Genomic DNA, 15904 nt, shown 5'->3' on the forward strand with positions numbered 1-15904 from the left:
TTTAGCAGAGAACTACAATTTATTGAAAGACTGGCTCAAATTACAAATATTTTACAAACAATTTTAAAATGTAAAAAACCCCTGCTGTACAAATAAATATTTTCACAATTAGGAGGATTTATTTATGATAGAAATAAATTATGTTCCTGTACAGGTACATCAACAAAGCAATGGCTAGAAATGAATTACTTCATATTGGAGGTAACAGGACAGTTTTTATTTAGGCTTCACAGACATATATTCAGCTCAAGTTGAGAGAACAGCCATGTGATCTGTGAGGAATATAACATTTTGAATAGACTAGACAGTAAAAGATTTAAAAGACAGGAGAATATGGTGTACATACATGGCAAGCAAAGTTACCTCAGATCTAGGTATACAGAGTACGGGCTACTTGGAGGACAGGAATTCAGCTACAGTTAAGGACTTTTAAAACTGCCACATGCTTAATTGTCCCACTGAAATTAATGGATCTGTAGCAAGAAAGTGGCGATTCAAGAACTCCTTTCTACCTTTATTTACATGAGATACCATAAGAAACTTTTCTTTGTACAGATTAGTTTACACTACAAATGTACAAATTTAAACAGTGAATTCGTCAATAAACAGCAAAAATTAAATTTTAATATTATGAAGGTGCAGAAAGCATAAAAGCTTTTCACACTTGCATCAAGTACCTTGAACAACTTTTTTCTGACAAGTCAGACACTGGTGCTCTGGTAAATCAAGCAGAAATCAGTGTAAAATATTTTTTCAGAAGACAGGGACTGAAATCCTATGAATGTTTAGTCAGAGAAATAAATCTCACTAAAATATAACTGGATTTATTATAAGATTGCAGCCTTAGGCAAACAGAAAAAAACACTGTCCCTTCATAAGTTTCAGATGACTTCAGGATCAAAGCCATCCTCTGTTTCTGGCTTCCAAACCAACAGATTCATAACACTGTTTAATTGTGTGTTCCAGTTCAACTAGTTGGCTACAACCAACTGACAATCGTTCCCTGGAAAGGATGGAAAAAGAAAAGTTGCAAGTCCAAATAAGTCAAAAGTGATATCAATTTGACTTTTTAAAAATCAAAATAACTCCTATCAGAAAATGTCTATTGTTATATATACTTAATTTCATTAATCAAAACACTTAGAGTTGAGTCTAATAGCACCTAGACACTGACAATATGTTGGTGGTATCAGATCTGGAGAGTCAAAGCTCCCTTCATACTCCCAAAATCTCATTAGTTTCAAAGGTGGTAGTAGACTCAGATCTAGTTCTACTACAGGCCAACATAGCGACCCTCTGAAATAATCAAAACTGTACAATTCACTTTGGACCAGTCTGTTTACCATGGCTTCACTGTCAATGAAGATAAAGCCAGGAGAACCTCTAAAAGCACTAATAAAAACAACCTTGCACATACCTGCAACAGTTGTTCCTCGAGTGGTCTTCTGTGCAGGCGCACATTGGGACTGCGCTTGCACAGACCAGTCACAGTAATGAATATCAAGCTATAGTGAAAACTAACTCTCCAGACTGCTCTTCCCAGTCCCTAGCCAGAGCCTCCTGGCAGCTTTTCCCGTCAAAAGGTCACGTGATAAGGAGGGAGGAGGAGCATTCGCCTCAGTTCTACTGCTTAGTTCTGTTCTTTGGATTTACCTCAGCTTTTTCTATTCACCTTTCTGAGGTAAAATTTGCCTGTTTTCACCATGTCTTCAAGGAGAGAGGCACTGTTTAAAAAATGCTCCACTTGTAAAGCCAAAATGTTCAAAAATGACACAAGAACTGCCCCGTATCTGGGTGAAGACACACCTGCCCTCCACCTGCCGCTTCTGTGCCCTTCTCACTCCCAGGGCCTTGGCTGTAAGGGCCTTATTGTTTTAGATACAGGACTTTTAACCTTATAGTTCCACACCACTTCTTCCAGGCAGATTTAACATTACCTCTTAGCATGTACAAAATGCCACTCCCTCCTCACTGGGTCTATGATGTACTTGGAATTAAGGAGTACAGGACTGCCTTTCAGAGTAGGGCTCCATCTAGCCATCACGTTTGTATATCACCCTTCCTCAAAGGAGCTCAGGCCAGCATACATTATTCACCTCTCTATTTTATCTCACAAGAACCCTGCAAGTTAGGTCAGCAAATATTGTGTGCGACTGGACCAATTTTACCCAGCTTGTTCTATGGTTGAGCAGAGATATGAATACACAGTCTCAGTTTGACATTCTAGGTGCTATATTAATCTGGTCCCTGTGCAGGTCTAGGCCTTGGTGCCCCTCCTGAAACATTAATATTGCTGCCATGTGCTTTAACAGAATTCTGACCACTACACATCACTGGCTGTCCAATTACATGACAGTATCCCCATAGGATTTTCACGGCAAGAGATGTTCAAAGATGGTTTGCCATTGCCTGCCTCCACATCATGTGTCTGGTATTCCTTGCAGGCCCCCCATCCAAATAATTGCCACAGCCAAGGTTGACTCAGTGGCCCAAGGTCCTTCAGCAAGAGTGGGGACTTGAATCTGATTTCCCCGATCCTTGGCCAACACTTTAACCGCTACACCAGATATGCTAAAAATGTCCATAGCTTAGAACATATGTTTTAACTAACAAGTGTTCTCAATCCCCTGAAGCATACATCTTTTGGTAAAATTTCAACAGTAATGAAAATCTACATTTATAAATGTAATACCCAATTTTTTCCTACTCCAGAGCAGGCAAAAGCTCTACACCAGATATGCTGAAAATGAACCATAGCTTAGAACATATGTTTTAACTAACAAGTGTTCTCAATCCCCTGAAGCATACATCTTTTGGTCAAATTTCAACAGTAATGAAAATCTACATTTATAAATTTAATACTCAATTTTTTCCTACTCCAGAGCAGGCAAAAGCTCCAAAATGTACCTTTGTGCGAGCATGCACACATACAAATCATTGAGCTGCCACTTCAAAATATTTAAGTAATAAACAGAAAAGCAGTTATGGATTTGTAAAAAATTTACCTATACATTCCCTGGGAAACACAGTCATAGAATTCTTCAGCAGTAAACATGGTAGTGTTGATCTAAGGAAGAAGGAATAAAACAGTGACTCTTTCCAAGCATTCTATTAAGGCTAGCAATGGTGGTGACAACTCATTTCCAGCCAATCACCTCGCACACATGGTTTGGGGGCATAGCTTACATAGAACGGCTGCCATTAATCCTTGCATGCTGATGCAGGCATCCAGGAAAAGGAAGAAGACCAGGAAGAAGCTGGTGATGTGGGGCCAAAGGGAAAAGAAAGGCAGGAGGGGCCGGACGCTTTGGTGGGGACTGTTAACCCCCCAACAGTTTTCTAGAGCCTGTTGTATTTGTTCATACAATGGGCTTTACTGTTAGTGTCAACATAAATGGATGGCATTGCTTAATGGGACACATTCATCTTGGTTAAAAATAAAAAAGACAAGGAATGCTTCAGATGTGTATTTTATTGAAACAAAGATTGTACCAAAAGTCACTTTCTGGTAGAGACACTTATTTGATGTGAACTAGCTTAGCTTCTGATTCAGTACACACAACACAAAATATGTCTATACACGCGACAAAATTTAATTTGTTTTATACCAATTTAATTCTAATGGTTTCCTCAAAAGAACATGAAATATTGGTATATGGCAGTGATGGCGAACCTTTTAGAAACCGAGTGCCAGGGGTGGAGCGAGGGGAAACTGCGCCCGGGGCACGCATGTGCCCTGTGCCCTTGCCAAGCCCCCGCCCGCCCTGGAATGCCCCCTGAATGCCTTGAAACACCCCTGCAGGGGCACACGTCCAATGTGTTGCACACCCCTCACCCCCTTGGCGCTATGCCACTGCCAAGTGCCCAAACTGGGGCAACGGTGCATGTGCCAACAAAGAGGGCTGTGAGTGCCACCTCTGGCACACGTGCCACAGGTTCGCCACCACTGGTATATGGCAAGGCTCTTTTATACCAAATAGTTAATAAAACCAAGATAGTTGCTCTAGAATTCTCTGTAGAAATCTAGAAGAGGAAGAACGAGTTACTAGCCAGCAAATATAATTAGCTGTACTATGGACTGGATGTTATTATTATACACTTATTTTTATTTGTTTAAAAAAACCAATTTTATTTATTTGTTTTTAAAAACTTGCCACCTTTCCATCCAATCAGGGTCCCCAAGAAAGCACACATAAAAACAATAAAAAACTGGAATAATTAAAATTATAAAATCATAAAAATAAAATTATTCAATCAAAACACCAACAAGCAAGTGGAGTTTGCATTCAGCAAGCACGGATATAAGTTCAGTTCTAGCATGGATCCAGCTGCCTTGGAAGCCTTTGGACTGAAAGTCAGGATAAATGTTCTTTCAGCCAGTAAGTGGAGATATAAATGCTTCTACTTCTAATAGAAATCCATCTCAAGACTGATTCAAGAGCACAAAGAGACAACACAACACCCACATGCCAACATTTTGTCCCATGTTGATATCTACTGTGGTAATACCATTATGCCTTGTTCACTTACCTTAAAAGTTATTCCTCCCTCCCCACATGACTCTGCCTGAATCAGTCAGTATGAAACAGATTTCATCAGCTACTGTGCTAGATTAATATTTGAAACATATTTCTAAAATTTCAACTAACTAATGTGACACCCCTCCGCTGTTTTGGGGAAACACTTTACCTTTTTTAAGGAAGATATATTTACATCTCAGGTTCTGGAGATCTCTCTCACAATCAAAGCACTTGTTCCACATTTCAAGTTGTGTGAAAGTATTCTGATTCTCCCAGCATGCACACGTAGAATAAAAATACAGGCAACCAAATATTTTGAAAAATTAACCCACCTTGTTTTTAGTTAAAAAGTTATAGAGAGTCCAGATATCCTGAAAGCTACTGTTTGGCATTAAAACTCTGGGGGGAAAGAGATAAAAATAGGCATCAAAACTTCTCATTAAAAGTATTTTAATGTTAATATTTAAAGAGTTCAGGTTATCATTTAGACTACAGATTAAGAATGACATTACCAGCATGTTGTTAGCATGTAAAAAGAATGGGGGGGGGGGGGGAGAGAACTAGAAATGTTTGTGCTTCTGTAGGAAATGAGCGCATACGTTTCTACACAAGATCTTTTTAAAGGCTCAAAAGAAGAGGACTCACATATGGATCATTGAGGCATTTAAAAAGTCTAGTACAAAATTAATTATTCTACTATGGCTATCATTAGCCATGTTTTAATGCCTTAACCCTGGGTAAGGTTCTGCATGAACAGTAAGCTAACGCTGTGGCTTGCAGAGCCAAATCTCTGTCCTCATAGGGGGATATTTCTCAGATCTGTTTGTCACTTTGCAAACAGAAAGGCTGGAAAGGTGGGGAAACCTATTTAGTCATAGTTTGCTCCCACCAGATTCACATTTAGCCATGGTTTCACATCTTGATTTGTGGACAATCCATAAACATGAAGTAGTCCAATACAACTCTTAACCATGGCTAGGGAAATAACCCAGGAAGAGAACCCAGATATGCTGAGAACTTCCATATGCTAGTTCTTCCGCTGGAGTAGTCTCAGTCTACAACATTACTTAGATTGAAAACTGTAACAGAAATCTGTCTAAGAATGTAGTGACACATGCATTATGAGCAGGATTTCAGCATGTTCACAGAATCCCAATTGTATTTTAGTTCCAGTGCCAAAACCATTCATCTTTTTGTAAGCGTACTTTACTAATTTCAACTGGATATAAGATTCTTATTCCTGATTCAAGATAGGGCAGGAAATTCCAAGTATTCCAACTGAAATTTCCTTAACATCCAAGGGAGTATGCTTCAGTGTTGGGCTTCTTAGCCATATAAAGGTGTTCATCCCACCCTTATGGAATTCAGTTTTATCCATACTTCTCTTCTTGATGGCAAACTATGACTTGCAGAAATACTTTAAGTTTTGTACTGGTCTTTGATCATATTCTAAATTCTACAAAAATGACAGGCTTCAGAAAAAAGTGCAAATGGAATCAATTAGTACACTATGTTCATTTTGGAGATCAGTCACAGGGGTAGGGAACCTGCGGCTCTCCAGATGTTCAGGAACTACAATTCCCATCAGCCTCTGTCAGCATGGCCAATTGGCCATGCTGGTAGGGGCTGATGGGAATTGTAGTTCCTGAACATCTGGAGAGCCGCAGGTTCCCTACCCCTGAGTCAGTAGAATTCTAGAGGCAGAGCTTATGTTTTATTTATGCTATTTATAGTCTGCTTTTCATGGGACTTTTAGGCAAGGAAAATCTACAACAGTCCATCACCAATGGGTACTAGTGAGAACTGTTTCTTCCTTATTACAGACTCCTCAAGAGAGTGCTCAAAGATTCCCATGCCTAAGCTGCACAGTCCAACATAATTAAGAGATGGTCTGCTCAAAGGGACAAGCCACACGGTTATTTTCTACTGTCTCCCTAAATTGCCATTAGATGGCAGCAGATGTTTCTGCACCCTTAATCTACAATGAACAATTATTTTAAAAAGGGTAATTCTACATGGGCGAATAATCAAAATAAAGAAGTTAGCGATCAAAATAAAAGAGGAGTTCTGTGAGCATCTTTAAAAACTTAAGAAATTCATTCCAGCATAAGCTTTCATGAACCAGATGGGACACAGATGAACTCAGATTGATGAAAACTTTACCCCTGCAATACATTGTTTTGTTTTAAGGTGCCATGGGGCTTTTGTTTCATCTTTAGAAGAGGTTGGATTTATATCCTGCTTTCATCATTGCAAGGAGTCACAAAGCAGTTTACAAATTCCTTCCCTTTCTCTCCCACCAACAAACCCTTTGTGAGGTATGTGGGCTGAAGTGACTCCTGAGAGAAATGTGACTAGCCAAGTCACCCAGTATGTTTCACTTGTACAAGTAGGGAAACAAATCCACTTCACCAGATTAGAGTTGGCCATTCATATGGAAGAGTGAGGAATCAAACCCGGTTCTCCCGTATTAAACTACCACCAGCTCTTAAGCACTACATCACACTTGACAAAAAAAACTCGCATATCCAGTCCACCTATTCATCACGGTATTTTCAACAACTCAGAATTTCCAGACCATTTTCTTTTATGCACTACATCCCTATGCTACCTGGTGTCCAAGAGTTACAGCTGTCTCTCAGGCTGGGTCCCTTCTGGTGACTGCTACCATTCCTGAAGCCTTCTGGACATGTAGAGGGCTGCAGTCCCTGGTCCCTGGGCCTCTTGGAGTGCCTGCCTCCTTTCCACCTCTTTGTGCCAGGTTCCAGCTCACCACAGGGCCATATAAGCTGCTCCCTGTTCAGATTGGTGGAGCTCTTTCAGGTTCTTGGGACAGAAATATTACACCAGTTCTGAGCCAACTTTTAATTCTAGCTGGCCCAAACATGCCACCAAACCTTTGGCAATAAAACTATGCTGTCCCAGTAACAGCTGCCCTCAGGGGTTTGTATTGGAAGGCATCTGATTATATTTGATACAAAACATTAGCCTCAGGTACATCAAAGCTTCTGGCCTTCAGAAACCCTTGTTCCACTGCATGACAGTGAAGTTCCTTTATGGCCAAGACCAAAGAAAAGAAACTAATTGCTAGCCAACAGGTCATAATGGCAGGACAACAGGTATTCCAGGTGCCTGAAATTTACCCATCCCCACAAGGGTCAATGCATAACTACAACACTACCAAACCTCAGCAAGCATTCCACTGCACTTTATGTATACATCCAATACCCTTACAGCTGGATTCCTGCAAGAATTTCACTCACAGCTGCCATTAATTTCTGTAAGCCTAAGAAAGCTTCTTTGAACGATGACCTGGTACTCGAGCGTGTCTATTGTACTGAGATCCAGCTTCTGGAAAACTTCAAGCCTAAGGAAGGAAAAAAGATGTGATTGATTTTGAAGAAGCAAGATACTACATATAGAAGGGAGGGAAGGGAGGCAGGAGGCAGTCCAGCGGTTTCATTTGCTGACAAAGGCCTGCTTTGTTCATCTCCCATAAATAGTCTGGTAAATAAGTTTACTGCCGCGAGTCACAGCAGGGTTATTTCTTTTGACACTTTTATTTTTGTGTTTGTTTATTCGAGGTATTTGTAGACTGCTTCTTCCATACAGCTCAAAAGCAGTTCCCATATAAGAACAGCAAATATAATCATAAATCCCAACCCAAAACCACATCACAAATCAGAATTTAAAACCAAACCAATTAAAAACTACTGTCTTTAAAAGCTCTGCTTTATGTCTTTTTTTCGTTTTCAAAGTTTTATTTCAATACACAAAATAAACATAGACATAAAACATAAATACAATGGAAGATATATTTTGAGAGCTGGTTTGTTAAGAATGTGGTTTCAGTGCTAAAGTAGAATAAGCCCACCAACTTCACCATTGATATTTACTGTGAAAGTAGCACAAAGAAGAAAATGTATTATATAATTTATGAGAATATGGATAATCTAGAAAAAATAAAAATCCTGGCAAATAGCCAAAGATGAAAGAAAAAAATATTCCATGGTTGTTATATCATCAAATGGTATCAAAGCTGAGAGAGAACAAATAGTTAAAAGAAGGTGGTCAGTTAAGAAGGAAGATGACATTTGAACAATTAATCACTGGAAACTCAGGACAATTATTAGGGAAAATTATAAAATGTATTGAAATGTACATGTCTCCCCTAATCACCCCTAGATAACATTATGTTCCTCTGGAAGTAATCTCCTGATGGTCCCTGGACCCACAAACATGCGGCTGGTCTCAACCAGCCTAGTAGAACTCTCTGTCAGTTGAGACCAGGCCCCTGTGGGACCTTAACAAGTTCCACAGGGCCTGTAAGACAGAGATGTTCCACTGGGCCTACGGCTGAGGCAGCAACGCTTTTTTTTGACCAGTTAGCCTCCCAGTCCATCCGCCCCCTACCCTCCCTTCTTGTTATGATGTATATTGGTCTTTTGTGTGTGTGTGTGTGTGGGGTTATACATTTACACACTTTATACATAACGGATCAATTGGAATTCTGATAGGGGCAGTGGGCACAATCACAAATGGCTGCTGCAGGAAACAGAGGTAATACACAACTCTAATAGTATAGTAACTCTTCTCAACATTTCAGGCATCAGCTCTTTTAAAAGGATGCCTTTTATCTAATAATAACTACCCAATCTTGCTGGGAAAAGCCCCACCCAGCCTTGCCCACTTCTAAACAGGACTTAGTAGGTCCCAAGAAAGCTGTATCAAACAGCTTACTGCCATGCCTTGCTGGACGGGGAAATTTCAGAAGGCAGAAATTTTGCACCAAAGCCTCAGATGAAAACTCTGAAAGTTTAATTGGAGAACTGAGCTCTCTCTAAACAGTTGCTACGGAAGAAAGAAGACAGCAGTCTAGCTGGAATTTCATCTACCTGTGCAGATATTAACCCTTTGTGTAACTTTTTTCTGACCAAATAATGTATTTTATGTTACTTAACACAACTCTTGTTTTTTTTCTCGGTTTAACTTCTATTTTTTTCTATTTTTTCAAATAAAAAAATTAAGATATATGAGCTAAGGTAGCACAGAGTGATCAGCTTGAGGTTTTCTCTTAAGCACCAGGTATATTTGCAGTTTTGCTTAGTATAAATCAACAAGCAAGGGCTGTTTGACTCATTTACATTGCACAGAGGGGTTAGGCAAGGATGTGTTTTTACATCTTCTCTATTCAATCTTTCTATAAATGATTCACCTGACAAGCTGAGGCTGTCAAATTCACAAGTGCCTGCACCAGCAAACTTCTCAATTTCTACTCATATGTATCTTGACAATACCCTGTTAATATGGTCAATTAACAAACCACCATAGCCTGGCTGCTTACAGTGTACACAAACAAGGTCAAAGCTTAAGTGCAGCATATATTTAATAAAGACAAAAAAAAAGTACAAGTAGGCATCATAAAGTGCAAAGTGAGCCTGAACAATGTACAAATATGCAGAACAAATAGCATAAGGTAAAGGGAAAGCCCAGTACACAAAACCAAACAGTTCTTGGTAAGTGAACAAACACTGAGTCCACAAAGTACAATGTCCTTTAAGAGTTCAATATGATATTTTGAGGACACTAATTTTCAAGCCACCCTGGACAAGAAACCTGGTATCCTCTTTCTCAAAATATGGGATTTTAAAAAATCCAAAGTGGACTAAGTGCATTTTAGCCTAGTAGGGATTAGAGAATCACTCCAGCTTTTATACCCCTTGAAAGTAATTGCAGCAGAACTCAATAATTGATTGAGGGGCAGATATGTTGAAAAACATGACCTTACCATGGAGCACTGCTGCCAACCTTCGGGAAGAGCCCACCTAGACTTACACAATACCATCTTACCAGGAGAGTCTACTTTGGATTTAAAAATCCCCCAACAAATTAACAAACGGATCTCTGCAATAACAAGCTTACATGGTAAATAAAAGTTTGGGAGGAGTTTGGGAGGAGTACAAAAGCAAGATTGTGCTGCAGTAAACCAACTCTACTGCTAATAGGTAAGCTTTTGCCAAAAAAGTCAGCCCGTGGCTATTAGGAGAAAAAAAGTTTATTACCTGTATAGGTTCATTGTGTTCCAGACATTTTCAAGGACAGACCAGATTTCTTGGTGTCTATTTCCTTGAGCCAATGGCTCGCTGGCAGTGACTTGGCTCCTGCCTCAGTGTGTTGAATCAAAGTCACATCTTCCATTTTTCACAGGTAGCTTCTGAAGAATTCTGTCCGGTACCTGACCGAATCTTTGGAGAAATGAGGAAGTAAGCAATAAACATACTGGGTCTGGAGAGATTAACAATACTGCTGTGGTAAAACTAATAGCAGAGAAATCCAAAGCAAAGAATTTACAATCACTGTATTACAGGAGACTGGCGATCTAATCTGAGGAGAACGAGCAAGCTCAAGGCTTAGACATGAAAACAGTGTGTGGTGTTATGTGAACTGCACATGACACAAAACATTTCTAACCTTCTCAAGAGTCTCACATAACAGTGTATTCACTTCGAAGCAGAGGCCTGTGGAAGGGTACCATCATAGCTTGATCGTGAGCTGAATGTCTCCAACAGCATTTTGGTTTCCTGAAGCACCTGCTTCATTGTTGCATGGTTAGCCTTTTGTCTAAGAGAGTCAGCAAAGATAAGAAATGGTAGAAGGGTACAGGTAATGAAAAGCAAATATGATCAAAAGCAATTTTCTGATGAATGACAATTCACCACCACTCCAAGAGCAGCAATACAAAAGTAAGATACTACCACTATGCTTTGTCACTTCTGAATGCAGTGATTCTCCAGGAAGGAATCTGCCAATGTATTTCCTGGTCCATTGTTGACTTCTTTGACAATTCATCTCCCTCGCCAAAGTAAAAAAAGCCAGCCCTGACTTTCTTTCACTGTGCCTCACTACCTGCTTGGTTATTAATCCAAGTGACTCCCACAACCTCCAGGATCTACACAGCAAAGACCAACATTCCTTTCAATGGCAACAGGTAGGATCAAAACCATAATATTTAAGTCAGTATTAGACATATGATATACATGTGTAATTTGCAGAATTGTTGAGACATCAGTAGATACTCTTCTGTATCAGGAGTACATTTCCCAAGATCATCTCCAACCAATAGTCCTTCTAATCAGTCCCCACCACTGCACGGATTGAGCAAAACTGAGCCCACCTGGGAGAGCTCCCCCTGCTGGGTGGCCCCTTATATGCAAGGCTCTAATATAGTGACTGCATGTGGCTTACATGGAACATTGCTTCAAACGTTCACTCAGGAATGTCTACTCTACAAACATATACCAGGCTGAAACCTGTTTGATGACCTCTGCAGAGTAACTCTGGGATTTTAGTATTTTGTAGGTGCTGGAAAGTTCTGGTGTATTCTAGGGAAAAGTTATCACAAATAAATTGTAAGTATATTAAGCATGTATTTTGATTCAGACTTTTAACCATAAAATGCAAAACATGCTTATGAGTCAATGCAAACATTTCTACCTTTACAGAGCTGTGTTGAAAGATACTCAATTGTTGAAAGAAAGCTTCTTGGTATGATCAGTCCAAAAACAGCTATCCAGTGTTTTTTGTAGCACTCCAGTAGGTCTGCTAACGTCCACGGAGGTGTCCGATACACAACCTAGAAAAGTAAAAATTAAACTGGGCGATTAGATTTGCATTCTAGAATTGAGTCAATTAGTGTAAGAACCCTGATACTAAGTAACAATTACTATCTCCTCCCGTCTCTATGGGAGGAAAGTCTGAATATCAAAACAATTCAAAGCCTCACCTCTGATCAATGCAATCAAGTATGCTTCTTTTGGCAATGGCAGGGGGAAAAATGTTGAGGCTTTGTGGCAATTAACTCCAAAAGAATAACAAAAAGTGTTTGTTTACAATGTATTAGACTTGATGCTATATATGATTGAACACCAAGATTCCTCTCCTCCCAAAAGAAATCATACTGTGGAGATGTGAATGATACTATACCTAAAATGTTTTTGAAACAGGAAATTGAAGCATACAATGTTACCGGAACAATCAATGAAACACTCAGATCAATGAAACACTCACCGCTCATGTTGTAAATATGTACTCATATTTCAATCTAACCTTTCCTCATGGCTCAAGGTGGCGTTTAAGCCACTAACAAAATCTTACAATTTAAAAGCAACAGAACACCAGGTATCTCCCCACCAGCAACAAAGATGCTTGCAGTTTTACCTCTATTGTGGAATGTTTTGCTAAGAAGTTACAGGCACACCAGATACACCCAGAAACATTTCAGAGCCATAATTCAGAGCCATGATTCCTTGGGGGCAAAGATAAAGGGCAGAAGGTGATACTAAATGCAGAATTCCGCTTCCTGAGAATCTTAGCTTTCATTTAAAGCTGTGAGGTATGTCTTGATAGTGTTGTGGGTAACATGCTGAAATCTAAGCAGCTAGATAGGGTGCTTGAATAAGATTCCCAGTGGCTGAAGAAGGAGCTTGCTATCAACAGGGAGGGGCAGGACACTGAGCGGTGAAATTCAGAACTATTCCAGACAGCAAGAAATAAACAATCCAGAACAAATCATATTTTACAGTTTTGTTCCATCTACTTCATGCTGTGCAGGTTGTTGAATCCAGTTCTTCTTACTGAAGATCTCAGATTAATAACACAAGAAAACATTTTCTGCTCACATAAATTCTTTTGTAGCTCAGACTTCTCTAAAGGTAAATCTAAAAGTAACAGAGCACAGCCAGAAGCAACAAATATGTTACTCTCCCTAATGCAGTTCTGCTGAATCCAGGTAGTGGAAGTTGATTTTTAATCAACTTCAAGGTTTATTTAACATGCTCTGGAAGGCAAACACTATCTGTATATTGCCAGTCGAAATGGTAAACTACAGTCCAACTTTAAAAAAGCAGTCAAGGAGAGATTCAGAGAACACAATGGGAGGGAGAAAGCATGCATGCCCAACAGCCCAATCCAGATTGGGCAGGAAGGGATGGCACCACTCTGGCACCGCCCCACCCTCTTCAAAGGGCTTTCCCGCAGCATGGAAAGTCAATAAAAAAAGAAAAAAAACCCAGTGAGAATCCCCCATGGGGGATAATGCCATGAAAAACATAGTGTATTTCTGAGGCCGGCACATGGAGGCTGGGTGAACAGTAGACGATGACTAAGGTGGGCTCCATTCCCTAGCCTGTCCTGCCCCCAGAACGCCCTCAGGTACACTGGCACAGCTTTCTGCACTGGCAGGCCTAGTCAGGGATGATGGTTTGCAAGTCTGATGCCACAGAACTGCGCAGCACCTGCTCGCCCAGGTAAGTCACCCCCTTCCAGTGCACTTGCCCTTTGAGCTGGTGGGATGGGCACAGGGCTGTGTCGGCTTCAAGTGTGGCTCCAAACCCCTCCCCCTCTGAATTGGGCTGCTTGTCCCCATCATGAAACACCAAACTGTGATGTGGCATTAACTCTTGAGCCATTCACTGCCTTTAAAATACCACATAAATTGCAAAAACAACAAAAGGAAAAAAAGCCCCTGCCCTGTGGTACTGACACTAAACATCAAGCATCCTAGTTTTAACTTTCGAGATTTCCGTAGGTGCTTACCAATTGCTCTGTTTTGCTAGGACTGAGGTGAACTACTGCGAAAAATCCCTGCTTTAACAGCTGTCTTTAGCTAACTGGTTACATTCACATCTGCAACATTACTGCTGTTGTTTTTAATGCAGTTTATTTTGTTTGCATTTGAAAAGACAATCACCTCTGTCCATAGGTCTCCATAAGCAATCTTCATTTCTGTTTGCAAAATCGATGACAAAACTTCTCCCAACGATTTTTCAAGGTCGTGAATAATGCCTGAAAGAGGATCAGTAGATGGTTCCCCAAGGTCCTTGGGCTCTGCATTTGTTAAGCAAGCACAATGGATATCACACTTATTCAGCTGAAGGCATCACAGTTTAGCTAACAGAATGAATAAATACATTCCATTCATAGGCTTTGCTCCTCACTGCACTGCCCTCAATTCTAGCTTGCATATTCTTTAAAGATTTTCTTTCATATTTTAGAAATAAATTATCTACCGAGATCCCCATCATCTGAGAGTGTTTTTAAAATTGATGCTCATACAGTTTTTAACAAGCTGCTAAGTTAAAAATCACCAAATTTGGCATGATGCACATAAAATCCGATAATGTTACAAGGAATAGCTTGTACCATAGTACTATCTTTAGGACCCAAATGTAATTCCATGTATTACTTTGGTATTGTTTAATTAATTTCTTCATCTTACTCCTGAGTTGATGGGCCACTCCTGAAATTTCATTACAGCCTTTTGATACATGAAAGGCATTGAGGTTGGGGAGATGTTCTATCAGCTATTACAAAGTAAGGGACAAGAAACGTTTCTGCAGAAGCCACATTGCACTGTTCCAGTGCTTAAATTATACTCCAGTTGAAGCAGCAGTGGAATTAATTACTGCAGACAGGGCTGCTTTTCTTCCTGTTCTTCATGCTCACTATAAAGTTGGTAACTGCTGTAATGTTCTCTCCTCTAACTTTACAAAAGAACTTGAACTTGGGAGGCATAATGTTACCATAATCCTGGCCCTGGCTGGGATGGAGCGGAGGAGTGCTTACCACAGAGTATCCCTGCCCCAAGATACTAGTCTAGAAGAGAAGAAGAAGAGTTTGGATTTATCTCCCCCCTTTCTCTCCTGCAGGAGACTCAACGAGGCTTACAATCCTCACAACAAACACCCTGTGAGGTGGGTGGGCTGAGAGAGCTCTGAGAAGCTGTGACTAGCCCAAGGTCACCCAGCTGGCGTGTGTGGGAGTGTACAGGCTAATCTGAATTCCCCAGATAAGCCTCCACAGCTCAGGCGGCAGAGCTGGGAATCAAACCCGGTTCCTCCAGATTAGATACACGAGCTCTTAACCTGCTCTAAAGCGTGAAGATGGGGGGCCCATTCTCTGGCAATAGCCAGGTCAAGCTACGAGAAGGAGCTTCCAGGAATTGTTTTTCTGTTCTCACATTCTCAGCTTGTTTACCATAGAAGCATGTTTTCAACTCCACAGCCAAGGAAGCATGTGTTCTCAATATGATACAGTAGTCCGGCTGAATGAATACTCATTTTCAGCTACAAGAAAACTCCTGATGTCATTGCCTCCCCTGATTATTTTAACCCAGATACTTCCTTCTATAACAAACTTCCTCTGACCACCTTACAATGCACTCTATTGTTTCTCAAACAATCCATCCAGACACCTCCCAGAGGTTGTCCTAATATTCCCCAAAGGTTGTCCTGACATCCCCAGAAGTGGTTATTTACCTTATAAATATCCTACCCGTCTCAAGGGCCAATTGCCCAGTGCCACTGACATTTTTCCACCTCTGTCCA

At 40.4% G+C, this 15904-nt stretch overlaps 1 protein-coding gene across 1 annotated transcript in view; it reads right to left on the reverse strand.

Moving 5' to 3' along the window:
* The window catches only part of SWT1 (SWT1 RNA endoribonuclease homolog), a 42096-nt gene continuing 26192 nt past the window's right edge, over nt 1–15904 (reverse strand). Inside the window, 8 exon segments of the mRNA XM_048482528.1 lie at nt 1–1003; nt 3006–3067; nt 4853–4919; nt 7755–7849; nt 7851–7887; nt 10583–10681; nt 11993–12153; nt 14269–14405. Coding sequence (XP_048338485.1) covers nt 898–1003; nt 3006–3067; nt 4853–4919; nt 7755–7849; nt 7851–7887; nt 10583–10681; nt 11993–12153; nt 14269–14405 — 764 coding nt within the window. The 3' untranslated portion in view covers nt 1–897.

Source organism: Sphaerodactylus townsendi, unplaced genomic scaffold, assembly GCF_021028975.2.
Source record: "Sphaerodactylus townsendi isolate TG3544 unplaced genomic scaffold, MPM_Stown_v2.3 scaffold_18, whole genome shotgun sequence".
Lineage (NCBI taxonomy): Eukaryota > Metazoa > Chordata > Lepidosauria > Squamata > Sphaerodactylidae > Sphaerodactylus > Sphaerodactylus townsendi.